This window comes from Clupea harengus, chromosome 18, assembly GCF_900700415.2.
Source record: "Clupea harengus chromosome 18, Ch_v2.0.2, whole genome shotgun sequence".
Classification (NCBI taxonomy): domain Eukaryota; kingdom Metazoa; phylum Chordata; class Actinopteri; order Clupeiformes; family Clupeidae; genus Clupea; species Clupea harengus.
The window spans coordinates 9344058-9371557 of record NC_045169.1 but is presented as its reverse complement, the minus strand read 5'-3'; the positions used below and the strand labels follow the sequence as shown (position 1 = coordinate 9371557).

At 45.3% G+C, this 27500-nt stretch overlaps 5 protein-coding genes across 6 annotated transcripts in view; 1 reads left to right on the top strand and 4 right to left on the bottom strand.

Annotated features, from left to right (window-relative positions):
* Positions 1-1047, bottom strand: part of LOC105891406 (voltage-gated potassium channel subunit beta-1) — a 27078-nt gene extending 26031 nt beyond the window's left edge. Inside the window, exon 1 of the mRNA XM_031585225.1 lies at positions 286-1047. Coding sequence (XP_031441085.1) covers positions 286-569 — 284 coding nt within the window. The 5' untranslated portion in view covers positions 570-1047. The remainder of the gene's footprint in view (positions 1-285) is intronic.
* A 5270-nt stretch (positions 1048-6317) lies between these two features.
* On the bottom strand, positions 6318-10344 carry trappc1 (trafficking protein particle complex subunit 1). 2 transcript variants are annotated; one of them, XM_012817626.3, is made up of 5 exons: positions 10244-10344; positions 9761-9859; positions 8138-8208; positions 7558-7696; positions 6318-6877 (listed from the first exon to the last, which is right to left on the bottom strand). In XM_012817626.3, exons 2-5 carry the CDS (start codon positions 9857-9859, stop codon positions 6749-6751), a joined length of 438 nt encoding a protein of 145 aa, XP_012673080.1. In that variant the 5' UTR covers positions 10244-10344; the 3' UTR covers positions 6318-6748. The 2 variants fall into 2 exon arrangements, with proteins under 2 accessions (XP_012673080.1, XP_031441088.1); XM_031585228.2 differs by having other exon boundaries at positions 10152-10250.
* Positions 10345-10475: 131 nt separating this feature from the next.
* Positions 10476-14344, top strand: psmb6 (proteasome 20S subunit beta 6). The gene is made up of 6 exons (XM_012817625.2): positions 10476-10631; positions 11118-11185; positions 11284-11415; positions 11494-11623; positions 13020-13164; positions 14100-14344. The coding sequence occupies exons 1-6, from the start codon at positions 10491-10493 to the stop codon at positions 14225-14227; spliced, it is 744 nt and encodes a 247-aa protein (XP_012673079.2). The 5' UTR covers positions 10476-10490; the 3' UTR covers positions 14228-14344.
* A 90-nt stretch (positions 14345-14434) lies between these two features.
* Positions 14435-19007, bottom strand: LOC116224746 (platelet glycoprotein Ib alpha chain). The gene is made up of 3 exons (XM_042710538.1): positions 18437-19007; positions 17299-17577; positions 14435-17109 (listed from the first exon to the last, which is right to left on the bottom strand). Exons 1-3 carry the CDS (start codon positions 18606-18608, stop codon positions 14993-14995), a joined length of 2568 nt encoding a protein of 855 aa, XP_042566472.1. The 5' UTR covers positions 18609-19007; the 3' UTR covers positions 14435-14992.
* A 399-nt stretch (positions 19008-19406) lies between these two features.
* si:ch73-375g18.1 (kinesin-like protein KIF1C) overlaps positions 19407-27500 on the bottom strand; it is a 24867-nt gene continuing 16773 nt past the window's right edge. Inside the window, exons 19-23 of the mRNA XM_012817624.3 lie at positions 26148-26328; positions 25353-25425; positions 24891-24989; positions 23802-24362; positions 19407-23245 (exon numbers count right to left, since the gene is read on the bottom strand). Of these exons, the coding sequence (XP_012673078.2) occupies positions 22079-23245; positions 23802-24362; positions 24891-24989; positions 25353-25425; positions 26148-26328 (2081 nt within the window). The 3' untranslated portion in view covers positions 19407-22078. The remainder of the gene's footprint in view (positions 23246-23801; positions 24363-24890; positions 24990-25352; positions 25426-26147; positions 26329-27500) is intronic.

Genomic DNA, 27500 nt, shown 5'->3' with positions numbered 1-27500 from the left:
CAAAATATTTAAATCTTGAATATTAAGTATAAATTAAGTAAGTATGGCCTTCAGGTCCCTCCACCCAAACCTTTGAAGCCATCCTAGACAGTATGCACACTTTTCACATTGTTTAACAAGTAACACAGTGTGTTTGGTGCTAGCTCAAGCATTTTGCAAAAAAAAATAGTTATTAGACAGAAACATCACACACATATATGCAGTAAGTGAGTGTGTGTGTGTGTGTGTGTGTGTGTGGTGTGTGTGTGTGTGTGTGTGTGTGTGTGTGTGTATGCGTGTGCTCACCTGTATGCCATGTTAGTCTGGTCCGCTGTGGTGTCTTTGATTGACAGGTTTACCTCTCTCAGGTACAGCTCCAGCCTCCTGCGCTCCATGAGCCTCCTGGCCGCATCCAGGATCTGACCGGCCAGGACCCCTGCTTCAGACCCCCTCCCCCCGCTGCCGTCGCCGCCTGACGACCCGCTGCGGCTCTTCCTGGAGAGGGCACATAGGTCGCCCACCGAGAAGCGCTTCTTCCCTGCAGATGCCCCTACGGGGGTGGCCGCTGAACCCGCACGGCCCGCAAACATGGTACCTGGCTGTGCTCTCTCACACACACGTACACACCTCCTCCTCACACACCAATATGGACTCACAGGTTCTCGCAGTGACTCAAATCCGCCAGCAAGTGTATACACCCACACACAGAGAGCTCTAAAACAGTTCCTCTAACAGTAATAAAGTGAGCCTCCTTCTTAAAAAGAGCACAGGTGGATTTCTGCTCTCTTGTGCTGGAACCTGGAGAAACTGTCCTCTACTGAGTGAACATTCTAATGGAACGAAAGACAAAGTCCAGGTCAGTTCTTCGGCTGGTCAAAATGCTCCGCTCGATCTTCTAATCATTGCCACTGTGCTAAACTAAAATCACTAATTCCACACAATTTCATCTATTAATCCTAATTTGTAATCCCAGGCAAATTATCAATCGGCAGGTCAAGCATCCAGACTCATCTCAGTTATATCTCTCTTTTTATCAAAGCCACTGTCTTTTAAACTCCACCTTTTTCATCTGACAGACAGTTTGGGATTGGTTACAAACTCTCAAATACAAGCAGGGCGGGGAGCTATGGCAACACGCCACACCTAGCCATGCCCTCCAAAATGTGGTGTTGGGGATTAAATTAAGATTAGGGACAGTGTGTGATCAGATGACCAGTACATACAATAATTTCTGATAGATTATAGATGAATAGAAAAAGGGATTAAGGGTTAACTTTTTTGAGCAAAACACATAGACACACACACACAAAATCCATATTCAAAGTACATCCAAACTACATTTCCCAAATGAAAGGCATGTAGTTCAAATTAATGAATAAATCTTCCCATGTGTATTTGTGAACTCTTCCAATCCCACCGACCTTTGTTTTGATGCCATTCACCTCCAGTTATGTAACGTAAGGCCAAGACGTCATCATCTGTCCACACTGGGTTTGGACTAGACTCCATTAAGGAAAGACTAGAACACTTATATTCCCACCATAATCCCACTACTCCAGCTCTAATCCCTGCATCCCCCCACCGCGCTCCAGGAATACATGGAACCCTGATGTGTGCAGGACAAATGGTTTGGTTCTCTTTGACTCTCTGATTGGCTGATAGTCTGTGCTTGACGGACACTGGACAGGCAGGTCATGTCTGATTCAGTTGCATAAAATTACTTTTAATTTAAATTTTTTAAGATTAAACATAGGAGAAGTGGTGACTACTGTAGGCTCATTTAAAAAAGATCCACACAAGACCATAAAAATGGAATCCTTTATGTATTATTAAAATATCCAGAAGGTTCTTCAGCAGCAAATTAGAGTAATCCAGAACCACTGTTTGCTACTGAAGCTCTTTCTGAATGATCACTATAGCAACAACACATGGAGGATGAGCACAGGCTGTTGCCGAAGTTTACCGTTGTCAGTCACATGAGTGAACCCAGTAATGGCTATGTTTGGAAAAGTCGAGGCTTTTGATCCCAACACAGCAATTGAGCAGATGCAGAGACGATGCTAAGAAGAGAGCAATACTTTTAACTGTGCAAGCCAACTGGGTGCTACGAGATTTAACAGCTCCTGCAGAGCCTACTGCCATATCTTTCAAACCCTTAGTTGCCAGACTGCGGGATTATTATGACCCTAAGAGTAATATACGTAGTAGTGGAGAGGTTTGAAGTTCAATCATGTGCAATGCAGATGAACCTGTTAACTTTTTTGTTGCTCACCTGAAGCAACAGGCTGCTCATTGTGATTTTAAAGCCACATTGGAGGATAGATTGAAGGATCAGATGGTTTGGGGCAATAGTGTTATGAAGCAACTTCAGAAACAACTCTGAGCTGGGGGAAGACTTTAGAATCCTGCCTAGCCTTTGGAACTGCCGAAAAAGTGAGCCTTAACCTTGCAAATCCCCCGAGGATATCAAGAGATGGCAGTCCCCCTACCAGCCAAGCAAAGCTCTGAGGATGCACCGCAGAACAGCTACAGTGTGGTGAGGCCCGTATGCCTGCAGATGCAGATTCATCGCTGCAGTAAGGGCCAAATTGTTCGCTGTTGCCGTGAGAAGGAGTGTGAGGGACAGATCAAGGGCCTAAAGTCAGAGCATAGCGGCAGAGCCCACACAGTTAGCCCTCAGAAAAGTCAGGCCCACAGCCAGGGACGTGCACAGGAATTTTGAAGGGCCTTTGCTCTGTCCTGGAGAGAAAGGGCAACACGTTCATTTTTGTAACCGCCGCCGCCACGTCCCCCTCCCCCTGCACGCATATTCTGCCTATATCACTTAAAAATGTGAAATTGTCAGGGTCGATCACTAACCGCCGCCGTCACGCCCCCTCCCCCTGCGCACATATTTCACGATTTTTTTAATCTAGGCCTACATGAAATTCTGCAGCCGTTATACTATTTTTTTTTAAAAATTCCTTCGGACGGGCAACTTGAGGCGAGGAGGGCAAACGGGCAGTTGCCCAGGCAACCTTAGCCCCCTCCTGTGCACATCCCTGCCCACAGCTGTGAAGCCACCCAGTCCTATGGTCGTGGAATTAGACATAAATGGTAGTCAAACTGTTCTGAGATGGATAATAGGGCCTCTCGCACTGTCATGGCAGAAAAGACATTTGAGCTCCTGCTCTTCCATGTGCCGTCACTGAAATTGGAGCCATACAACATGAGCTCTAAGATCTTACATGGCGTATCAGTGTGAGGGGGGCTATCCAGGTTACAGTGTCACATAAGTATCAGTCATACAGTTTAAGGGAGCTGGTGGTAGCTGGTCAGGGTGCCAAATTGCTCAGATGTGATTGGATGAAATCCCTGTCATGGCAGAAAAGACATTTGAGCTCCTGCTCTTCCATGTGCCGTCACTGAAATTGGAGCCATACAACATGAGCTCTAAGATCTTACATGGCGTATCAGTGTGAGGGGGGCTATCCAGGTTACAGTGTCACATAAGTATCAGTCATACAGTTTAAGGGAGCTGGTGGTAGCTGGTCAGGGTGCCAAATTGCTCAGATGTGATTGGATGAAATCCCTGTCATGGCAGAAAAGACATTTGAGCTCCTGCTCTTCCATGTGCCGTCACTGAAATTGGAGCCATACAACATGAGCTCTAAGATCTTACATGGCGTATCAGTGTGAGGGGGGCTATCCAGGTTACAGTGTCACATAAGTATCAGTCATACAGTTTAAGGGAGCTGGTGGTAGCTGGTCAGGGTGCCAAATTGCTCAGATGTGATTGGATGAAATCCCTGCCATGGCAGAAAAGACATTTGAGCTCCTGCTCTTCCATGGGCCGTCACTGAAATTGGAGCCGTACAACATGAGCTCTAAGATCTTACATGGCGTACGTTTTCAGTGACGGTTTTCAGTGACGGCCCACGGAAGAGCAGGAGCTTAAATGTCCTTTCTGCCATGACAGGGATTTCATCCAATCACATCTGAGCAATTTGGCACCCTGACCAGCTACCACCAGCTCCCTTAAACTGTATGACTGTCCCTTATGTGACACTGTAAATAAGACCTGGTCAGGGTGCCAAATTGCTCAGATGTGATTGGATGAAATCCCTGCCTGTTACTGGACAATCTTTTCAAAGACTGTCACACATCACACCACACCACACAACACAATACCACTGTCTTTCGCAATGAACTGGGGGGAGCTAAAAGGAACAACAGTTACCATCAATGCATGTGAGGCTATTCCACCACATTTCTGTAGAGCATGATCTCTGCCTTTAGACCTGCAGGGCAAAGTTGAGACTAAACTGAATTCTCCAACCTGTGTGATGTACTCTGAGTGGCAGCCCCAATTGTCGCGGGGTTAAAGGGATAGGCTCCAACAACATCTGTCCCGGTGTTAAAGGGAGAGGCTCCATCCACATCTGTGGGGACTATAAACTGAGGGTAAATGTGGCTTCTCGGGTGGAGCACTACCCCCTACCCTGCATTGATTGACAGTTTGCTAAGCTAGCTTGAGGAGTCTGTTTTTGTAAGTTAGATATGTCCCTTCTTAATGCACCAGGCAGTGTCTGTGAAAGTTAAGCATGTTCCTCCCAGACCGAACCACCATTCTTGCCCCCACTGCATGCCTTACTGTGTTCAGGGGGAAGTGGGAATGGAACACAGCGTCAGCGGCATTTAGAAGATCAAAGGCCTTTCTGTCATTGGATGTGCTCCTGGCCCACTATGACCCAACACTTCCGCTGGTGATTGCAGCTGATGCCTCACTGTTTGGCCCTGGGGCGGTACTGTCTCATTAATATCAGGATGGAACTGAGCGCCCAGTCTCTTCTGCATCCTGTGCTCTGGCACCAGCTAAAAAGAAGGATGCATTTGCTGTTAAAAGTTTTCATCAGTTTGTCTACGGTCACAAATTCACAATCCAGACAGACCACAAGCACTTCCTTGGTCTGCTGGGCGAGCTGAAAAACACACAGCCCACAGTATCACCACGCCTGCAAAGATGGGCTTTTCTTTTGACGCAGTACCATATATAACTCGGTGTACAGACCTGGGGTCGGTGATCGCCTACGTTGACCACCTGAGCAGATTGCTGCTGCCTCCCACCCTAACATTCCTCCTGAGCTGGTGTGTTTGATGCAGCAGCCACAGACAGCATCTATTACAAACATCCAGTTCACAGATTGGACCCGTAGAGACACGCTGCTGTCCTGAGTCTGCCAGTATGTGACGTGGGGGCGGCCTGACTCCACTGTGCCTAATGGAGCTGAGAGTAACATTGTTCCCCCGCAGCCAATCCAAATCTGCAAGGCACCTGTGTGTGTATGCGTGATGGATATTCCTTATTATACAAATAACATGGTATAGCGCTTACACAAATTGCATCTGTGCAATTTTCCACGTATAGAACTAAAACACTTTGTCCTTGCTATGGCTTTATGTGTGTATGTGACTGTGTAAGGCCGAGAGAGAGAAATTTGTTATCACATTTCTGGATTAGGGACCAGAGATTATATTACCAACCTTCATCTGGGATTATCTCAAATGAGTTCAGCACTCTGGACAGGGACAAAACTCTCCAAAATTACACACACACACACACAAGCCTATTAGTTACAGCTGACTTCCAGCAAACACAGAATACAGACACACACACACACATCATCAGTATTCATATAGACAAAAATAAAATCCTCCTTCCTAACCGCCTGGGTCTCTTCATGCTCACTGCGACTCCAGCACATTTGCGAGGGGTACAGTAGATCCAGTTAAATGTAGATCCAGTTAAATATCCGTCTCCCCCTTCTCTCACACCCAGCCACACAAACATAATTGGTGCAGCGGCACATGCTGGTTACAGTCACATTGAGTCAGAGCAGCATCTCTAAAACAGACCAGAGGGTATGTGTGTGTGTGTGTGTCTGTGTCGTCATGTGGAGAAGGTTGGGGAGGTAGCCACACATTAGCTATTAGCCAAGCCCTAATATATTATCATTCAAATATTAATAGTTCCAATGCTTCTTGACGTTACACTATTTGAATCAAACATTTTGAGTCCAACATCAATCTAAAACACTTATTTAATGCAATATGTTACATGAAACAATTTGCTGTTTATAAATAATATATTTCACTGAGAAGGTCAAAGCAATCCAGCCAGTATTACACAATTGCACACAGATGACCACACACACAATTTATGTCTCTCTCTCTCTCTCTCTCTCTCACACACAATGTCTGTGACATCTGTGACCTTCAATATTCAATCCAATCCACAGTCAGTGAGTAGGTTTTATTTCTCTTGTTTTCTTTTCAAAATAAGTAAAATCCTAAACAAATTCTTGTTCTGACTGTTCCCATTCCCACCTCTGACCTAAGTCAAGAAACCTATTAACATGTTATAACCAACCTATAACATATTACTCACAAGTTATTAATTGCAGATAACAATTTTTACATTTATCTATTCTGACATAATTCATGTCATAAATCATAAAAGGACAAGTAAGGGCATTGCCTATCTACCCAACCTGGCTGGTTTGTGGGTGCCTCTGTGCAGTATTTTATATTCAAGTAAAACTTGTGGACACATGGAATTTGGGCATTGTGACATCTGTATGTTTTCTTTTGCTGTGTGTTGCAGTCGGCCTGTGGTTTTGGGCCTGGTGTAAGCTGTATGTTTCCAGCTGTGCTAGCCTCATCCTGTGATCTGGGCCACGGGGAGCACTCAGGAGCACGCCCGACTGTTTGAGCTGATCTTGGGTCAGATTTAGGCGGCACGGGCACTGAAGAAGGGAAGGGCACGGACAAACGAGTCGAGTCGACTGTTGAAGAGCTCGCTTTGCAGGGTGTCTCCCAACGCACACAACGGGTTCTTGACGATGTACTCCACATAGAGCTGCTCACACACAGGCACAGGAACGAACACACACACACACACACACACACACACACACACACACACACACACACACACACAGGAGCAGTGTTACAAACAGCCTATGGGATGCCAGGTGTAACAGACCTTATTTTGTAGACAGAATGCATTCTGTGCTACCAAATCCATTCCTTTATGACAAAACCATGTAACACTGTAATGCCTTTTGTCCACAAAAAACACAGAAGCGTTAGCATTGTGTCCACAGAATATTGAAGAGAGCACATTCATGATGCATGCCGTACACTGACTGGACAGACAGGCTTTTCATTTTGAGGCCAAAAGGCTGAATGCATTTCTTACTTTGCAGACAAAATAAACCAATTGCATAGACAAAAGTAATTCTGTCCACTTAATAGATATCCTAGGCTTACATTTTTTTGTGGCAGGAAATGCATCTGTATTTTTTCGTGGACAAAAGGCATTGGAGTGTTACATGTTTTTTATAATGAATGAATGCATGTTGTAGCACAGAATGCATTCTGTGTACTAAATAAGGCCTTTTAAACCTGGCGCCTTTTAAAACAGCCATCCAATGCAAGTTCATAGAACTAATTTGCCCTGAATAAAAATCGTAACATGAAGAAAAAATTATTCTAGCTCTCTTATACCCACACACACACACACACACACACACATACCGTGCTGTAGATCTGGTGAAGGATGTCTCTGCTGTTGGGCACACCCAAGTCTGTGTTCATGATGATCTTGAGGCCGGTGGGCGTCTCATAGTAGTGTAGCTTATAGCGGCTTGTTTGGAAGGTCATGAAACCATCCTTCCTGAACGCGCCAGTCAAGGACACAAACCCAATACAGACACACACACACACACACACACAGCACAACCAATCACTCTCAGAAATGCAGGCATAAAACATTGGCCTAGACAAGGACTGTATACTCTATGATCAAGAACAATTACCAGGTCAAGGGCTGTACGACCATAACGACATTCATGCATATAAATCATAGAGCGATTGGAAAGACATAGAGGCCTGATCAAGGACATGCACTCTCGTAGAAGAAGTCGTAATTGCATAATGTATCCCACCTCTGGGCTATTGAAAGGAAATTGCTGTTACATGTGGTACATTCTCTGTCTGCGAGAACTTTCTGAAAGTCTTTCTCTCTCTCTCTCGCTCACACACACACACACACACACACACACACACACACACAGTCACACACACGCACTCTCACGCAAAACATTTTGTAGGATACATGTCCAGTGGAGACATCTTACTGACAAAAGATCGAATGGAAAACGACATGCCATACATCAGCTTAAACTCCTGAGAAATGAGAGACAGACAGAGAGAGCGAGAGAGAGATATTAGGCAGGGGGAAATAGGAGGGGCAGAGTAACACAAAAAGAAAACAGAAATACACAATACATATATACATCTTTCACACCCTCCGCACAGCCCCACCCCCACTCTCCCTCTGCATCCGCGGAGGTCCATCTAGACCTCATAGCGTCCAGCAGTGACAGTTCTATATTTCACTATATTTCTAAAACAGCCGCTTAGGGCCAGCATGTTTCTATGAACATAAAGAGTTGTAAACGGTATTCAGAACTTATATTTATACACCTAAAGACTACTTTAGACCCATGTGAGTGAGTAGACAGTAAGTATAACTATTTTGAGACATTTTCACATTCCTATATAGAACAGTGTTATCTCTGTACTGCTAGTTAACAAGTGGAGGCTCAGCCAGCTTACAGTATATTGAGTCCAACCATGTCTGCGCACCATTCACCTACTATTTGTATGTTTTGATACAGTCTTCCTCTAAATTGTGTAATAACATTAACTTGTGATAAAATACAGCTTAGAATTGTTTTCAGCTTAGGCACCAGCAACAGTGCCAGCCTATTTGCCTAATTGTTAGGTCTAAACAGGTTTAACTGTTAGCTAGTGAAGCTAACATAGTTTGTCTGCTAACTTCAGTCAGGAGCTGAACAACTCACATTTTTAAAGAGGCACTGCACACTTAAATGTCTATTTTTGTGCTTTAAACAAAATTATATGACAGTATTGTGATGAAACACATCGTAAACCTTGCAAGGCCAATGCTGATTTGGAGTCAACAGTTTGGGTCTTCTCTACGTCATCAAATGTGGGGCCCACCTCCCCCAGCACCCACCCGTGAGTGTGAGTCTCATTTTCATTGCTGATCGAGACTAATCATTCACAGGAGTTGAAGCCCCCCTTTCAGCCCCTTGCCCTCTTTTGAGCTTTTTTCAAAGTTATGTAGTGGATGGCGTTTGGCTCACAGCTTTCATTTTGTAACAGAGTGAGTTAGCGCCAGACTTTTCAAAATGAATGTACTTCTCAAAAAGACAGAAGACAAATACTGTACCTACGAGGATATCTTTGATTGTGAAATAAATGAAAACAATCTGGCGATTGTGGTGCTGCTTTCTAATAGCCTTACTACAAGTTTTGTCAATAGTTGGGTGATCAAAGGTTTTTCATGTTTGATGGCAGATTATAATCACAGGGTTATCAATGCAGAGCTTTTTAATAGTATACTATATCAATTGGTTGAACTGTCTGGAGGACATTTTCTTTGCCCTCTCATGACCACATTCACAGCCTGGGCTTGCTCCTGTCACTTCAGCAAATACATATGTGTATATTTTCCCATATCATGGTCGAAACCACAAGTAAGCAAGGACTCCCTGGTTGTATACTAGCAGCCTATCTTCTAAAAGCAGTAGGGAATCACAATACACTTAGAAATACAATCACTATGATAGCCTCGCGTGTAGTGTTATGGGTCACAGTCATCAGATTAGAGCTCAGGGAACTTTTAAAAGAAAATAGGCTGTAGTCTCACCTCGTCTTTGGATATCCCCGCCTGTTTTTTCCTGTTCCATTCGCCGTAATGGAGGCATGTGCCATTCCGGTCGAAGATGTAAAGGTTGTGCACGGTCATCTGCAAAGATGTGACATAGACAGTCAGCTAATGGATACAGGCAGGAAAGTCGTGAACGAAAACCGTAACTATTTGTTACAAGACCAATTCTGAAATGGATTACGTCCATCCAAATATGCAGTTTACAGGAATATGGTGAACAAATTAACAGGGCGTGAATATACGAGCAATTTGCTTGGGTTTGTGTATGGATGTGGTCAGAAAGAGTAGCATAAACAGCTAAACTAATCGTCCTACTCTTACGCCACATGACAGGTCTGCAGACTGGAACCACTGAAAACCTGATACATACGTTGACATGTTCTGAGATGGTCTTCTTAGCAATTTAACAATTGAAATAATATTATCATTTTTAGAAACAATACAAAACAGAGCGGTGTTTACCTCTTCCTGGAACCTTATGAAGGACCTCAAGAAAATCACTATGTTGATGCCTGCTTACATTACAGTAATTGAAGAGTGTGTTTGTCCGTAATTTTAACACATTGTTTGTCATTCAAAGATTTTCTTTGGGGGGGTATTTTCTGATAACTGACAACACTGCATCTGTTAGCATTGCACTGCCAACGGTAATTTTAATTAGGCAGTGCCGAGGAAAGCGCTATAACCTACGGTATTTGCGTAGCGTAGAATGGTTGTCGTCCAGAATAAGCTGCGCAGCGTAAATAGTGTGTACACCAAGATGGCGGCGGTATCAGCAATGGGTTTCTCTCAGCATCTTTCTTCTAATGATTTCGCTCCAGATTGGACCTCCCGTGAAGTTAGCACTGGGGTAAGGAAACTAACATAGAGTTATCTTAGGAAAGTGTTTCTTGTATTTCGGTGAAAACACGTAGCCAGAGAGAACAGTAGTTTCTCTCAACCCTCTGCTGAATGATACAGCAAAAGAGGACTAGCTACTAATGCTAGCCAGCCATGAGCCGTAGAAGCCAATGTTAACGTTAGTTAGCTTAGCTGTTAGCTTAGCAGGCTGTGTAATGGAACTAACGTTATTGAACGTTTAGATGTAGATAAATAGCTATATGATATATATTAGGTTAAAGTATCTACTTTCTTTATAATTGCATTACAGTTCCACTAACTAAAGGCCGTGTGCATTCATTCACCGTACCGTTAAAGCTAAGTTACCTAAGCAGAGACGTTAAGTTGCCCTAGCTAAAGTTTTCTATCCACATCAGCTTAAGTGGACCATCAGACAAGTTGATTTAAATTTTGTTTAAAGTTTAATGCAAGGCTGTATACTTACCTTGACTTCCAGACCACTATTATGGCAGTTGAGTTTGACGGCGGGGTTGTAATGGGGGCCGACTCAAGGACCACCACTGGGTAAGTCGGCTATGTAATTTAAACGTTAGGTGTTTGATATAAAAATATTTATGACCGGCATTTGCTGTCACATCATGACACAATCTTTTCTTTTGTAGGGCATACATCGCAAACAGGGTAACAGACAAGCTCACCCCTATCCACGACCGAATCTTCTGCTGCCGATCCGGTTCCGCTGCCGACACTCAGGCCATTGCTGACGCAGTCACCTACCAGCTGGGATTCCACAGGTAAGGACCTTTTTGAACACTGTAACTGTCAAAATAATGCAGACTATCAGTGATCCATCTCTCATGTTTGGTTTTCAGTATTGAGCTGGATGAGCCCCCACTGATCCAGACAGCAGCCAATCTGTTTAAGGACATGTGCTACAGGTACAGAGAAGAGTTGATGGCTGGGATCATTGTGGCTGGCTGGGACAAGAGAAGAGGTGGACAGGTGAGTTTCCTTGTGAAAGAGCGTGGTTGTGTAAAGGTACCGTTACCGTATGTAGGAGTTGCGGTGTTCTATTCAGAGAACTGGAATATAATATTTAAAATTATGTTTTCATTACTGTATAATCACCTGGCTGTAATTACTAGTCGTTGTGTTTTTTGTTAGCTTAGTATGAGCCCTTCCTGTCTACATAGGGATCGGGCCCTTGTCTGCGGAGTCGGCCATGTTGCTCCACCATGTTTCTGCAGTAGCTTAGAACGGCCAAACTAAAACACTGCCACTAGAAAGAGCCTTTTGCTTTTTTATGGCGCCTGAAGGTCACTGTAGCCTTGGAAAGGGAGAAGTATTCAGTTGGTTGCAATCTGCAACCTCAATGCTAGATGGCCCTAAATCCCATAGACTGTACCTTTTAACTTTGTGTGTAATAGTTGCTGTCGGTAGGAAAACTGTATGATCAGGGAAAGTGTATTAAAACCGGATGTCGTCACTTTAAGCCGGTCTCTGGTTGGATAAAGCTTTTCAGCAGAAATGGACAAGGACCTTTGATTTATTCTGTAGGAACCATGCCGATGCCTGACTTTTAATATTGTGTGACGTTGTTGAAGTTCAAGTTCAACATTAATAGCGATTGAATTACCCTTGTGTCGTGTAATCGCTAGCGGTAAATAAACGTTAATAACTTGAATGACTGATTAAGGATATATGTTACACATCACAAACACATGTAATCGATGGGTTTTGGGGGAAATGAGGTAATTGGTTAGCTTAAATTGCAGTATCTTAGGCGAGCTAATTGACCTGGCTAGCTATAGCGGAATTAACAGTGCTAGCTTTGTGTTTGGTCATATAGCTTCGTAAAAGTTCGGTTAACAAGTCACTTGTGTGGTTAGTTGTATGACTTCGTAAAAGTTCGGTTAACAACAAGTCAATTGAGCATTAAGCCACCTGACTATAATGGGTCTATTCATATTAGCATGCTAACGTTAGACTTATTAGCAGCGAGGCTAGCTAGCTACTATGTGTTCCAATGGATTGTTGGTCTAAGCGTTAGCTTCAGTTAAGACCTACGTGTACCACATGAACAACTAAACGAGTCAATGTAGACATATAAAAAGTTGTGTAGATAGCTTTATTCACATAAGCCGTATAACTTCACAAAAATAATAATAATTTAAAGAAAACCGATCGTTTGCATGCCAGGCGATCAACACAACTTCTCAACTAAAAAGTAAAGGTCCTTGTCCATTTCTGCTGAAAAGCTTTATCCAACCAGAGACCGGCTTAAAGTGACGACATCCGGTTTTAATACACTTTCCCTGATCATACAGTTTTCCTACCGACAGTTGCCCCTGTGTATATCTTGGATGCTTACTCAAGATGTGTCTGTGTTTGTTTGCAGGTGTACACTGTCCCTGTAGGAGGCATGCTTACCAGGCAGCCAGTGTCAGTGGGAGGATCTGGCAGTTCTTACATCTACGGATACGTGGACTCCAACTTCAAAACTGGCATGACCAAGGAGGAGTGTTTACGTTTCACAGCAGGAGGTGAGGGAGAAGGAGATGGGGAGGGATGAAGGTTGGGAGAGGAGGATGGATGATACTCTGAGGCTTAATATGAGTGTAATGGTCTGTTTGATCTCAAGTGTAAAGCGATCGACGGAAGTAAAGCAAGAGTACTCCCATCTTATCCTTAGGCCCAGCATTGTTGTAGGCTTTTGTTACAGTTGAGCAGACAATGGCTACATGATATTTTATCAGGTTTTAGCTCTTGCTTAGTTGGACTAAACCCTGTACCCACACCGTTAATCTGGATCATCTTCTATAGTGTGCCAGCTAAAGGTAGTTAATGGATATCTTACTATGCTAAACAACTAATGACATAGCTTCAATGGATCCACAAATATTTCTGCAGTAGTAATTACTAATAATATTTAATATGAATTTAATCCTTTTGTGAAAATCCCATGGACAGTGCTACAACAATGTTTGAGTGAGGGATTGTTTTGGCAGCATCATTGGAAAAAATGATCATAGATATTTGAGTCCGTTAAGACTGAAACTATGTATAGCCAAGAGAGCCTATTCTGCAGACAAACTGCTGGATTTAAAAGTTGTCATGTAGACCACTGGGTTGTTTGTCTGTAGCAGCAGGCGGAGCTTTATGAAACACTGAAATCGCACATGTCGTCATTGTCTAGATTAGGCTTGCTGTGTGATTTTAAAGCAATAATATGTAGTGTGTTTTAGTTATTTATTAAACATTTTTTCAGTTTAGGATGGTATGTGTTTGGTGGTGGCTAGTTTTTATACCAGCCTCAGGTTCATTTTGATGGTATATGGTTACCGTCGGGAACTGTTCTGGATCTGTTCTTCCCACTAGTGTAGTGCCGGTTGTCTTGTTAGCTAGCTACATTTTTACAAAAACTCCATAATGCCTCTTTAATGTAAGTTTCCATGCTACCTGTGTTTTTCCATTGCAGCAATTTCATTGGCCATGGAGAGAGATGGTTCTAGTGGGGGAGTGGTGCGAATGGCTGTCATCTCCGAGGAGGGAGTGGAGAGGCAGGTCATCCTGGGCAACGAGCTGCCAAAGTTCTCCACTGTGTGATGCACTTGTGGCTTTACATATATACGCATGCATGTTCAGTTTCATTTGTTATGTCGATTTGTTAAAAAAGGACTTTCAATAAAGTTGAGGAATATTACGATTTCCTATCCATTAGAAGTGTTGTGTAATCTTTGATGGTGTGTGCACAAGAATGCAACAACATAGCATACATTTTCAACAGGTTACTCGAAAGAGATCACAGCACAGTTATGGATGCAACAGTATAATTTATTTAAGCAAAAACTCTTATTCATGCACAGTGTTGAGTAAAAAGAGGCATAGTGTTAAATGTTTGAAGTGTCCTGAAAGATTATGTCGGAGCAAAAATCTGACCTAAGCAACATCCAATTATTAAAAACCATTAAAAGAATACAGTGTGTTCATATATATGTATATATATATAGCTGATCTAGCATATAGCGCTTAATGAAAGAATAGATTGTTAAGGTGTCTCATACTTTTAAGTACAGATTTGAGGTTAAAAAGAATACAAATACAGCTGCAGATGAAGACGTTTTATAAATTTGTATAAATCTGTGAAGCTGAAAATCTGGTTTTGATACATAGTTTAAGAAACATGCAAGTTAAGAAACTAATCTTTGTAAACAACATACATAATTATGGGTTTTACCTTACCTACCTTTCTGTTGTCTTTGTGTATTCTACACCACTACAGTATCAACATCATTGTTGCCATTACTCTAGTTAACCATCAGAGGGAATTCCAACATTACTCACACACACTATCAGAAAAGATCAAATGTGCTATTTAGGTGAGGGGTCTTTAAAAGGAGGTCCTTCCTCCCCCATCCCACTAATAAGGGATTCCAATTGTCCTTCACTCATCCCTCCCCCAAATCCCCCCATCTCCCACTCCCCTACCAGCCACTCCATCCCTTGCTCCTGTGCCCTGCTGTCAGCCTCTGCCTTCTCCTCTCTTAAGATCAGGCTGTAGCGCGTCTTCCTCTCTACACCCGCTCCTCCTATCACGCTTATCCTCTTCCTGCTGTTCTTCTCCCCTCCCTCTTCCACCCCTCGCTTCTCTTCCCAGTGCTCCTCCACCTCCTTCCATCCCTCTATCTCTTCCTCCCGGCTGAACACTCTGTACAGGGTCTTCCGGAACACCTCCTTACTCTCCGCCCCTCTCGCTTCTGTCTCTCCCTCGTTTCTTCTCTTCACCGCTGCCACCCCTGCTCCCGCTGCCACCCCTGCTCCCGCTGCCTTAAGCCCTAGTTCAGTCCTGCTAACCGCTGCCTCTCCGTCTGTCTCTCCCTCTCTGTGCCCTTTCTCCTCTCCAACATCACCCCCCTGCTCATCCCCCTCTTTCTTATTCTTTTCTTCCACCTCTTCTCCCTCGCCCCCCTTTGCGATGAACAGGACAGAGCGGAATGTTGCCTGAACCCCACCCGACATGTCCACAGGTGCGAGTGCCACCCCATACCCAGCCTCCCCATCAGAATTGGCTTTGTTGTGATAATTCAGAAGGCGGACATGGGCGCGGGCATCTGCAGCTCCGGCGACCCTCCCGGCTAGCGGCTGGTAGAGGGTGAGGTAAGCCCACACCAGACCCAGGACGAGCAGACCGCTGAATAGAGCGGAGAGCAGGCAAAGCAGGAGCAGCCCTGCAAGTAGCCACGTGCACCAGATCCTGGCCCCTGCTCGCTCCGCATGAGACCCAGCAAAGATGGTCTTGCCTGAGGGGAGAGTGGAGGGCTGACTGGGAGTGGAGGTGGTGGAGGGGAGAGTGGTGGAGGCAGTCGTGGTGATGGTGGGGAGAGTGGTGGAGTCAGTCGTGGTGACGGTGGTGGAGGGGAGAGTGGTGGGGACAGTCGTGGTGATGGTGGGGAGAGTGGTGGAGGCAGTCGTGGTGACGGTGGTGGAGGGGAGAGTGGTGGAGACAGTCGTGGTGGTGACCACAGATGTGGTACTGGGATCTGGAGGTAGGGCTGTGGGCTTAGTTGTGGTGCTTAACCAGTGTGGGGTGGTCAGCTCAGGATAGGGAGTTTCCCTGTAGCTAGTGGGTGACCTAGCAAAAAAGGACGTGCCAATCCAATTTGTCAAGGATGACCAGGTGACGGAGTCTTCACTTCGGGACGTCCAAGATTCTGTCCACGCATGTCGGACTGTCCAGCTCTCCATCCACCTCAAGGTCCACACCATGATTCTTCCTTGTAGAGTCGTATCCACGACAGGAAACGGTGTTGTGAATACATATTGGACCGTAGTGGATGTTGTGGCTGGGGCAGTGGTTGTAGGAAATGTTGTGGTCATTGGAGTGGTAGTTTCCCGGTCCGCATCCCCAAACGTGAGAGGTGGTGCAGGGGCCTCCGAGGGCAAAGAGGGATCACAGTACTCCTCCTCAGTCAGGTCAATGATCGGCCGGTTGGCCAGCGAGGGCGGGCTGGCGCACACAACGCTTTCTGGATTGTTCTCGATGTCTTGGAGGGGATTAGCGCTCTGGGGCTTCGTGTGGACGTAAACATTGTGAGCCTGGTCATCCAGGTAAACCTGCAGGTAGCCCACGTCACAAAAGCAGCGCCAGGGGTTCTTGGACAGGAAGACGTACGGCAGCTCTGGCTTGGAGCTGAACCAGTTATGGGGCATCAGCAGGATCCGGTTGTCCCCCACGTCCAGCATCTTGAGAGCGGTGGATGAGATTTGGGTCAGGAGGTCCGGGGGGAGAGAGGTGAGCCGGTTGCGGGAAAGGTCCAGCACCTCCAGTATGGGCAGGCCACTGAAAGACCGGGGGTGAAGCGAACGCAAATGGTTACCCCGCAGGTACAGCTCTCGCAGCTGGGGGGCGCTCACGAATGACCTCTCCCCCACATCCACCAGCAGATTATTGGAGAGGTGCAACACTGAGAGGTTACTCAGGACTGTGCCTGAGGTAGAGACAGAAAAAGACATGGATAAGTGAAGACGAAAAGAGACAGTATGGCGGCCATGGGGTAAACCATATGAAATAGAACAGTAGCCACTGTCTTGTTGTAAAGGCAGAGCAAACACAGTTGTCTTGAGAATGAGAATAACAATGAGAAGGGGGGGGGGGGGGGGGGGACAAAAAGACAGACCTGAACCTTCTAGAGTTCCAACACGGTTCTGGCTGAGGTCCAACTCATGCAGGCCTGGGAAGCCCGAGTAGGCACCCCAGTTCAGGGACGTCAACAGGTTCTGAGACAAAACCAGAACTTCTGTGCTTGGGTCCGTTGCCGTGGGAACAGAGGTGAGGCTCATACCCACACAGCTCACACGAGGGCGGTCGTCCTTGTTCCGATCGCTGTGGCAACTATCTGCCATCACGGCAGGTGACAGGAAGAGGAGGATGACAAGGAGGAGTAGTCCCATTCTGACTGAGGGAGCAACAGGACAAAGTTCTCCTTAGTCCCCACAGAAAAATAAGTGAAAGGTTTTGGCTATCAGTTTTTAAGACTTTCTTATCAAGGTTTCTGTACCGGCAGAGCCACATTTGTTCTGTGAGAACAATGAAGTATTGCTTTAGTGTGTACAACAGTCTTGCCATCATAAGACTACTACTTTTCCACACATCACATGCACCCACTAATCACATAAGGCATTTGATCAGCTCTAGGCGTCTGTTTGAACGGTGTCAATCGTGTGTGGACCACCCTGTTATCATTTTGTAAACTGCCTTCCTCTTTAGTTAGCTTTTCTTTGTCTGATTTTGATTATGTATTTTTTGAGTAGAATAAGTATTGCTTAGAGGTATTCCAATCATGGGTTCCTTGTAAAGAGTACACATAAAAATAAAAATTCTTCAGAAGGACTAAACTAGTTCTAACAGTGCCTGAGCGCTTATATGAATGTAAATAGTCTTCCAGTTACTACAACCTCTACAGTTCCTTTTTTCATTTACTAAGTTCTGGTCATCTGATTTAAACATGCACTTTTGGCCACTTTTGAAAGTAATTTCCCCAGTCCTGGCATCTTACAGGAGATACTGCAAAGCAATGCGTAATTATATCCATTTGAAGGGATTTAACATACTTTTTTAGGGATATTGATAGAAAAAATGTGTTTGTATCACATGCTGGTGTTAATTTTTTAAGCAAGATAACCAAATGTTTTGTGCAGTAGAATTATATTTTCCAGCTGACACTCAAATATGTAATATAATATACTTTAACATGATACAATATATGGACATCAGTGCATATCTAAGCTTCTTATAAACACAAATAAATATGTTACCTTTGGAACTTTCACAGGAGATCAGGGCTGTCTGTTGTTCAGAGGAGAAACTAGCTGAGGATATATGCGCGTGTGTATGATGAGGCGAAGACAGGATATGTGTGTGTAGTGTGTGTGTGTGTGTGTGTGTTACTGCCAGTCTGTGCGAGAGAGATAGAAAATGATCTGACATTTATTTCCTCCAATACGTACAGTGTGTGTGTTACTGCCACTCTGTGCGAGGGAAATAGAAAACGTTTCCTCCAATACATACAAATGTTTTGCCACGATAAGTCATTTGTCTCCACGAAAATGTTCTCAAAACTTAGTATTAGCACATACAGTTACCACACATTTTAAAAAGTGATCTGTATGATTTGAACAACAGAATTACAGTAGAATCACAACTAGCAACCAGATATTAATGAATGACAGGTTAAAGCACTAATACCCTTCTAAAGAAAAGCACTTTTTACCTTTCCACAGGAGATTAGGGCTGTCTGTCGTAGATAAACTAACTGAGGAAGAGGAACATGTGTGTGAATGCAGGAATAAAGTGTGTGTTTGTGAGTGTGTGTGTATGCAGGAATAAAGTGTGTGTTTGTGAGTGTGTGTAGGCAGGAATAAAGAGTGTGTTTGTGAGTGTGTGTAGGCAGGAGGCAAGTGTGTTTGTGAGCGTGTGTGTATGCTGGAATCAAGTGTGTGAGTGTGTGTGTGTGTGTGTGCATGAATCACGTTTGTGTTTGTGAGTGTGTGTAGGCAGGAGGCAAGTGTGTGTTTTTGAGTGTGTGTCTGTGAGAAAGATGGATACATGGAGGAACATGGAGATTTTTTCTCCTGTACTTCCATGATTTCTGAAATGTTTATTATAATTTCCATCCTTCCACACACATGCATACACACGCACACACACACACACACACACACACACACACACACACACACACACACACACACACACACGTATGTCTTCTATCACACAAAAAAAACACACTTTTTTTTACCTTTATTTACTTTTTTGCAGGTTCAACCACAGATTATCACAAACCCTTCCTTTTGTTACGTCTGTCTTTCAACACCCAGAATTCAAGGAAGAAATGAAAAGAACTAAAGAAATGAAAAGACAAAACCACGACGCCAGGAGTATCCCAGCAGGAGTCCAAACTTCACCCCAAGCCCAAATCACGAGAAAGTTCCGGATCTATCCTGAACGTTTCCTGGTTCTGTTTCAGCAGTTCTTCTGAACCAAGCTGGGGTGACAAAACAAACTCATAACAGCTCAGTGGAACAGGCGAGTTTCCACCAGTCTGGACATATCACTACACAAAGTTGTTGGGCAGAGAAGAGCAACAGTCATTCCCACTCCGTCGTCCTCTCTCTTTCTTTCACACACACACATACACACACACACAAACACATATGTTTGCACAGAGCAGAGGTGAGGAGCAGCGTTTCTTTAATAATAAAATAGAAAACAAGACGTCAAATGCAACGTAAAGTTCATCTTTAGTAAGGGATTAAACACATCAGAGATCAAAGAGGCAATTCAAAGGCACAAGCTGGAGCAACATAAACATAAGAGGACAGACAAACACACACACACACACATACACATAGATTGTCCTAGCTAAATGTGTTAAGTGTCAAGTTTTAAACAACAAACACGCACACACACACAGCCATACACACTCACACACATAAACCCAAGCTGTCATTATGACAACTGTCGGCAACATGCCCCTGGGGCATTTCTGTTGGTGCGTGGAGGGGTTCAGGAATCAGCCAACTTTAGACCGTCCTTCTGCAACCCCCCCACCCCAAACTTTAGTCCTCCACAATCCGTATTTGTTTGTTGTCATAGCGATGTATCCCTATGGCTCTGTGACTGCACAATGGCATCATCGGTGAAGATTATGTCATCGGCCGCAGGCAGTGGCACAGTTGGCTGATTAAACAGCTTCACCTCTGCGTCCCTCCCTGCCACTGGCGTCTCACTGTCCCTGCTACTCAGCAATGTAACATGGGGAGCCTTCAAAAATGCATGGAGACAAATTAGACATTTCTAAAAGAGAGACTGGGACGAGGCCTCTGTGTCCTCAGAGTAAAGGGCGCCTGTGCACCAGAGACAGACAGAGGCCTTTCAAAGTCGTCCCTTTAAAAGTGCTCAATTGAAACTCCGACGTTACAAGTCTGGTCTTGGACAAAATCTTCCCAATAGCATCCAGTTCTACGTCCAAATTATCCCTTTCTGCTTATTATCTCTCTCCGAGTCATTGTGTACTCTTTTTTCTACTGTCTCTCTCCCTCTCTCTCTCTCTTCCTCTCTCTCCCTCGCTCTATTTCTCTCCATACCCTCAGCTTTACACCCACTTTCTTATTTCCTCTACCACTGGATCTGATATCCATGACAATTCAGTCTAGTTACCAAGGAGACCCCAAAGGAAAAAACATTCCGATATCATTTGTCATTCTTTGGCAATTGCCATGCACAACCAAACAGGAATACTGTATACTTTTCATGGCAACTGCATGTCCTCAGGTCAATTCTCCCATTAAAAAAAGAAGTAGTTCACTTCTTGATAGATAAAGAAATCAGTCTCCACACAGCACACCCACACATACTTGAAAATGACAAAAGAAGAAAAGAAGAGAATAAAGTGATATTCTCACACCACTATTCCTCTTGTGACCTATAGTATCTGCAGGTGAGGTGCAGAAAAACTGCCAAAATAAAAGTCCAAACTTCGTTCATCCTAAAATAAGATGCTCAATACAGCAAAAGAGAAACACCTTTAAAAATCAACTAGTAATGAACAGCAGAGAGGAAACATGACATGACTGTTCAGAGTGTTCCTCTAACGTAGTGATGAACAAACGAAAGGTGCTTCCGGCTAAAAACAGATCTACTTCCTATTTCTGCTTTCTCCCTACATTTTGAACTCCGACTCAGTCCACATCTCTGCATCAGTCTTTCCCTCTGCATTCTCCTCTCATATCTCATGTATTACTCACACTAAGTCAAACTCCTCCTGAAACATGAAGGAGGTGCTTCATCCTGTAAAATAGGCAGACACACACACACACACACACACATACAACGCACATAGCCAATGTCAGCAACTCCTTATCAAGGATCCATTTCTTTGGGATTATCAGTAGCTTAACCATTCGATAAACACGCACACATACACACACGTAGACACATGCATACTAAAATAGTCTATTGCATAACATTGAGAGGTATGTATTTCCAATTTTAAACACGAACACACACGCACACACACACACACACACACACACACACACACACACACACACACACAGAGAGACACACACATTCTGGAACACAGCAAGTCGAGTTATTTGGTGAGGCATGCCAGAGGAGCACCGAGTGCCGACTCATGTTTGTGCGTTAGAACAGAGCCCTTCCCAAACAGGACACACTACATGATCACCAGCTTGCGACATCATTTCCTGTGAGAGCCAGCAGAAGCAGACATGAGTGAGGGTTAAACAGGAAACAAACACACACACACACACACACATACTGTTGGCCAGTCAAATTCACAATGAACATGTAGCAGGAAGAGATGAGAGTGTGTTATCTGTCTCACACCCCCCCCCCCGCCCCCCTCACACACACACACACACACACACACACACTCAGACAGGGGTCTCTCTGCTCTGCTTCAGGTCAGGGGCGCTGTTCTGTCGTCTCATGCGGGGGGGTGTGTTGTAGCCCTGTGCCTTTGGCCCCCACCCCCCATGTTCTCCTGGAGGTCCTCGTCCGTGGTTGAAAGGTGGAGCAAAAGGGTACTGCTGGTAGGCCTGACCGCCCTGTTGCCGACGCTGGTTGCCATAGCACCCTTCGCCACCACCCCTATCTCGGTCGCCAGGGCCGGGCGATGGGCGCCGATATCGTGCCCCTCCACCTCGCCCGCCTCCCTGCTGGTGATTGGGGCCACTGTGGTTGCCATTGTGGTTGCCATTGTGGTTGCCGTAGTGACTCGGATTGCCAGGGGCAACGGAGCTGTCCAGAGAGTTCCGCCTGTAGCGCCTTGATTGGTGCTGCTGGAAGTGCTGCTGAGGGTGCTGCTGTTGGAGTTGGTTTCCTAGGTGACCGTTGCTATAGCTCCCGTTTCTGTAGTTCCCGCTGTTGAAGTTACGTTGCTGATGCTGCTGCGGCTGTGGTTGCCAGGGCCCGCGGCTTGGCGAGGCGTTGCGCATGCGCTGCGGCCCCATGATGATTGGCACGTGGGGGGACATCTGGAAAGGCAGGGGCAACAGAGCAGCACTGGGACCAGGGGCAAATGGGACAGGTTGTGGGGAAGAAACAGGCAGTGGTGGGGAGGGACTAGTTCCACTCTTCCCTCCTCCTCCTCCTCCTCCTCCCCCTCCCCCTCCTTCCCCTTCACCTTCCCCTTCTTCCCCCACTTCTCCCGTGTTCTCGGTGAGGGCGTGAGGCCAGGACATCCGGTGTAGTGGGTTGCTCTTGAAGGGGAACTTGAGCTTGCACTCCTGCGGGGGGATGAAGCGCCCCGTGCCCGGCAGGTGAACCACGGGGCCCTCCTGCCTGCCGGACATCCCGATGCCGCTGAGCCCGGCGCCGCTGCTGCGCCTCAGCTTCTTGGTGATCTCCTGCTGCTGCAGGTTGGCAAGGCGCTGCTGCTCCTGCCGCAGCCAGCGCAGGCGGCCACGCCGGAACGCCGGGTCGTCCTCCATCAGCCGTGACACGTGCGGGGCCCCCTGCGGAGGCTCCATCCCGTCCAACAGGTCCTCATCCGCATCGCCCTCTTCCTTATCGTCCACATCCTCCAGAGAGCCGTCATCCTGGATCACACACACGAGGAAATCACAGTGGAGTAGTAATATAGTGTAAGTAGTAATACAGTACAGTCTTAATGTGTGAGTGTGTGTGTGTGTGTGTGTGTGTGTGTGTATGTGTGTGTGTGTGTGTGTGTTTGTGTGAGTGTGTGTGTGTGTGTGTGTATGTGTGTGTGTGTGTGTGTGAGAGAGTGTGTGTGTTTGTGTGTGTTTGTGTGTGTGTGTGTGTATGTGTGTGTGTGTGTGTGTGAGAGAGTGTATGTGTGTGTGTGTGTGTGTGTGTGTGTGTGTGAGAGAGTGTATGTGTGTGTGTGTGTGTGTGTGTGTGAGTGTGTTTTAATATAAGCAAGGCATGGCATGGGTGTCCCACCAGTGCAAGCAAGTGTGTGTGTGTGTGTGTGCGTGCGTGTGAGTGTGTGTCGGTGAGTGTGTCTCTGTGTATGTTTGTGTGCGAGAGAGTCTGTGTGTGTGTTTGTGTGAGTGTCTGAATGTGTGTGTGTGTGTGTGTGTGTGTGTGTAAGTGTGTGTGTGTAAGTGTGTGTGTGTGTGTGTGTGTGAGTACCTGCACTGGTATAATGCTCTCCATCTTGATCATGCGTTCCCTGAGGGCTTTGATCTCCTCGTCCTTCATGTTGTTCTGCACCTTCACCTCCTGCAGGATGTCCGTCAGCTTATCAATATGTGCCTTCAGGTCGCCCAAGTCCCCTGCACCTCCTCCTCCACCACCTCCCACCCCACCTCCTCCACCTTCTCCTCCTCCCTCTCCGCCCGTCTCTGTCGCCATGGCAGAGCCGGTACCATCGCCCATGCCCACGGTGCTCCACACGTCCTCGGCCACTGCCTGCCAGCTCTCGGGCTCGGCGGCCTCACGCCGGTTGTACAGACGGCCCAGCTCACGCATCTTCACCAGGGCCAGAGCTTCGATCTCGCGGCGCGAATGCCGGAAGTCGCCGAGCGCCACCTCGTAGCAGATCTCCTTCACCGCCTGCAGCCGCAGGTCGTCGACGGTGACGCGCTGCGGGTCCTTGCAGATGCGCCGCCGCTGCGGGATCTGGTAGACGCGCAGGGGCTGGCGACGCTTGCCGCTGCTGGGTAGTCCCACACGCTTCACAATGGTCTGCACCTGCCAGGGGAAAGGGAGGTTACTGTGTGTGTGTGTGTGTGTGTGTGTGTGTGTGTGTGTGTGTGTGTGTGTGTGTGTGTGTGTGTGTGTGTGTGTGTATTGCATATGTGTGTGTGAGAAACCTGTGTACCTCTATATACGCATCACATGGGTTAACTGAAACTGTACTGTGTTGATCTACTCAACAATAGTGAGAATTCATTGTGTGTGTGTGTTTGTGTGTGTGTGTGTGTGTGTGTTTGTGTGTGTGTGCATGTGTTTGTGTGTGGGTAAGTACGCGTGTGTGTATCTGCCTGTCTGTCAAGTTTTAGAACGTTAAATGAGTTTTAAATTGAACTAACTCTGTTACATAAATCAATTGTCAGCTCCTACCAAGGGTCTGTGAGAGTGACGAACTAACTAAGTTAGCGAGTGTGTGTGTGTGTGTGTGTGTGTGTGTGTGTGTGTGTGTGTGTGTGTGTGTGTGTGTGTGTGTGTGTGTGTGTGTGTGTGTGTGTGTATGTGTGTGTATGTGTGTGTGTGTGTCACCTTGTTAGCTGGTAGTTTCTCTCTGAGGGATGAAATTAGCCTCCAGCTTTCCTCACAGGAGCGCTTATCCGAGTCATCACCACTGTCTGAGTCAGCATACTACACACACACACACACACACACACACACACACACACACACACACACACACACACACACACACAGAACGAGAAAGACAGACCAGGAGTGAGAAGGAGAAAGACACCCACAAAATATCGCACAGAAATACAATGTGTACATTGTTTAATTAGTATTACATTTGTATTTACTTTGGAAATATTTACAGTTTTGAAAATGCATAAAGTGTTTTATAAGAGGTCTATATAACTATGAGAAACTAACTTTGATGATATTTCACTGAATGGCCTCTCTCTCTATCACACACAACACACACATACACACGCACATACACACACACACACACACACACACACACACACACACACACACACACACACTAACCAGTCTCTGCTGCTCTAGTAGTAGATCTGCCTCCTCCTTCTCTTTGCGGTATTGATTCTCCACATCCTGTAGCCTGAGGAACAGAGAGAGGGAGAGGGCTAAAGTAGATATTTATACATATACAGAATTCTGACAGTCGCTTCAGACATAGTTCGGACAGGCTGATTAAGAGTTTCAGAAGGAGTCCCATTGAATTGCATTGAATCCTACCCCAAGGCTGCGAAAGAGCAGGCCATTTCTCGGTAAAAAAACGAATGGCACAATTGTGTAATAAATCAATATACGTCGATAAATCAATACACGTCAATAAATCAATACACGTCAATAAATGTATGTAAGTCAAGGCAATGCTACAACTCTAAAAACAAACTTCAATCAATATTATTCAGTCATGTTATTTAATGCATGATTTAAATGATTAACATCTGTAAGACCATGACTAACATGCTGTAATGGTAAATAATGACCAGTGCAGCTGATCTCAGAAGTGAAAGAGCATTTTTACAGCAGCATAAATTCTCAGAGAAGGAGAAGCAGCACAATATCTAGGAGAGATGAACCATTTGCTTTCATAACAGTGGTCTTTTGGGGTTTGTTGTTTGTACATGGTCTTTAAATGTATACTCATGCAGTGAGTAAAGCATCCTTAAAAGTAAGACAGCATCTTTCTAATGTGTTTCTTAGCTTTCATTGAGTATTTCCGTTCTTGTTTCTCTATCCTTCTCTCATCCTTTGTCTCTTATCTCCACTCCACCCCAATCTCTCCATCTCTCTCTCTTGTTCTTTCTCCCTCACCTCTTCACCATCTCTAGTTTGATGTCAATCCCTTGTTTCTCTAGCAACTCTTTCTGGGCGTAGTTCCAGTCGGCTTGCTCCCCCTGCTGGTCCTGGCTGGCGCTGCGCTCTCGCTCCAGACGAGCTTGCTCTGGGTGGTTAAACCTGAACACGTGATTCTTCCCCATCACAATGCGGTTCCCTGAGAGAGGGAGAGAGAGAGAGAGAGAGAGAGAGAGAGAGAGAGAGAGAGAGAGAGAGAGAGAGAGAGAGGGAGAGAGGGGGGGGGGGGGGGGGTGAGGGCAAGACAGAGGCATAGAAAGAGTGGGGAGAGGACAGAACAAGATCATTTTTGAAATTCAAATAGCCTGAACCACAGCTGTTCACAAGCCGACATCAGTGAATCACAGAGGAAACATTTCACATGGTACATGCCCCACACTAATCTCCTTAAACTTTTAAAAGAGATAATGTCTGTTTGTACCACTTAATCTCTCTTTATCAGTCAGTCTCCCTTCTCTTAAAACTAAATGGAAAACACGTCCATTTCATTCACTCTTATAGTGGAGGGTAAAGTTCAAGTGCAGAGATGAGAAACTCATCTATATTCCTCATCCAGTAATATTATATATATATATAATTTATATTCAATATTTAGTCAATTAAGGCTAATCACCTGCATTGTCATTGGTTCAGAAATGAGGCTGCTATTCCTGGGGGCTGACATTGTTGTGTATATAAGCAATAATATACTTTTACTTTTACAGATGGACCAAAACTTTCCAAATATATTTCTGGGATGTTACACTACCTGTATGACTGTTATATTCAGTAAGTACTATGGCTGTTGTAATGAATGCTGAGTTATAGCGTATGTTCTAATTTTTTCAGAATTCTTGTCTCTCTTCCTCCCTCTTAAGTTGTACTGTATCTGTGTTTCCAAACCCGGAATTCCCCTTTAAAGCTTTGCCAATCATTTAAGACCAGCATTTGGCGTTAAGCACTTACAGCGTGCCTGCTTTTATAGAACAGTCATATAAAGAACATCTGACTTCAAAGACAATCACTACTCATGACTGTTCTCTCTCATGTTTTCTTTTCCAGGTGTGTGTGTTTGTGTGTGTGTGTGTGTGTGTGTGTGTGTGTGTGTGTGTGTGTGTGTGTGTGTGTGTGTGTGTGTGTGTGTGGAGACACTCTGCACACTAAGCACATTCCATTCCACTGCCAGAGCATTTAAACAGTTGTGCTGACAACGGGGAAGATAGAATTATTACAGATGTTTCAGAGAGACAAGAACTAAGCATATCACACAACACACACACACAACATGAACACAGACCGACACACACACACACACACACACACACACACACA

What these genes read in the sequence shown, in the direction of transcription:
- trappc1 (XM_012817626.3), bottom strand. Translation starts at nt 9,859, where the DNA reads ATGACCGTGCACAACCTTTACATCTTCGACCGGAATGGCACATGCCTC. An exon ending in CGGGGATATCCAAAGACGAG is followed by an intron (nt 8,209 to 9,760) that starts GTGAGACTACAG and finishes CTCATTTCTCAG; the next exon opens with GAGTTTAAGCTGATGTATGG. An exon ending in AAGATGTCTCCACTGGACAT is followed by an intron (nt 7,697 to 8,137) that starts GTATCCTACAAA and finishes TGGCGCGTTCAG; the next exon opens with GAAGGATGGTTTCATGACCT.
- LOC116224746 (XM_042710538.1), bottom strand. Translation starts at nt 18,608, where the DNA reads ATGTCAGATCATTTTCTATCTCTCTCGCACAGACTGGCAGTAACACAC. An exon ending in CTCCTGTGAAAGTTCCAAAG is followed by an intron (nt 17,578 to 18,436) that starts GTAACATATTTA and finishes TTGCTCCCTCAG; the next exon opens with TCAGAATGGGACTACTCCTC. An exon ending in TGGAACTCTAGAAGGTTCAG is followed by an intron (nt 17,110 to 17,298) that starts GTCTGTCTTTTT and finishes TCTCTACCTCAG; the next exon opens with GCACAGTCCTGAGTAACCTC.
- psmb6 (XM_012817625.2), top strand. Translation starts at nt 10,491, where the DNA reads ATGGTTGTCGTCCAGAATAAGCTGCGCAGCGTAAATAGTGTGTACACC. An exon ending in ACAAGAGAAGAGGTGGACAG is followed by an intron (nt 11,624 to 13,019) that starts GTGAGTTTCCTT and finishes GTTTGTTTGCAG; the next exon opens with GTGTACACTGTCCCTGTAGG. An exon ending in TTTACGTTTCACAGCAGGAG is followed by an intron (nt 13,165 to 14,099) that starts GTGAGGGAGAAG and finishes TTTCCATTGCAG; the next exon opens with CAATTTCATTGGCCATGGAG.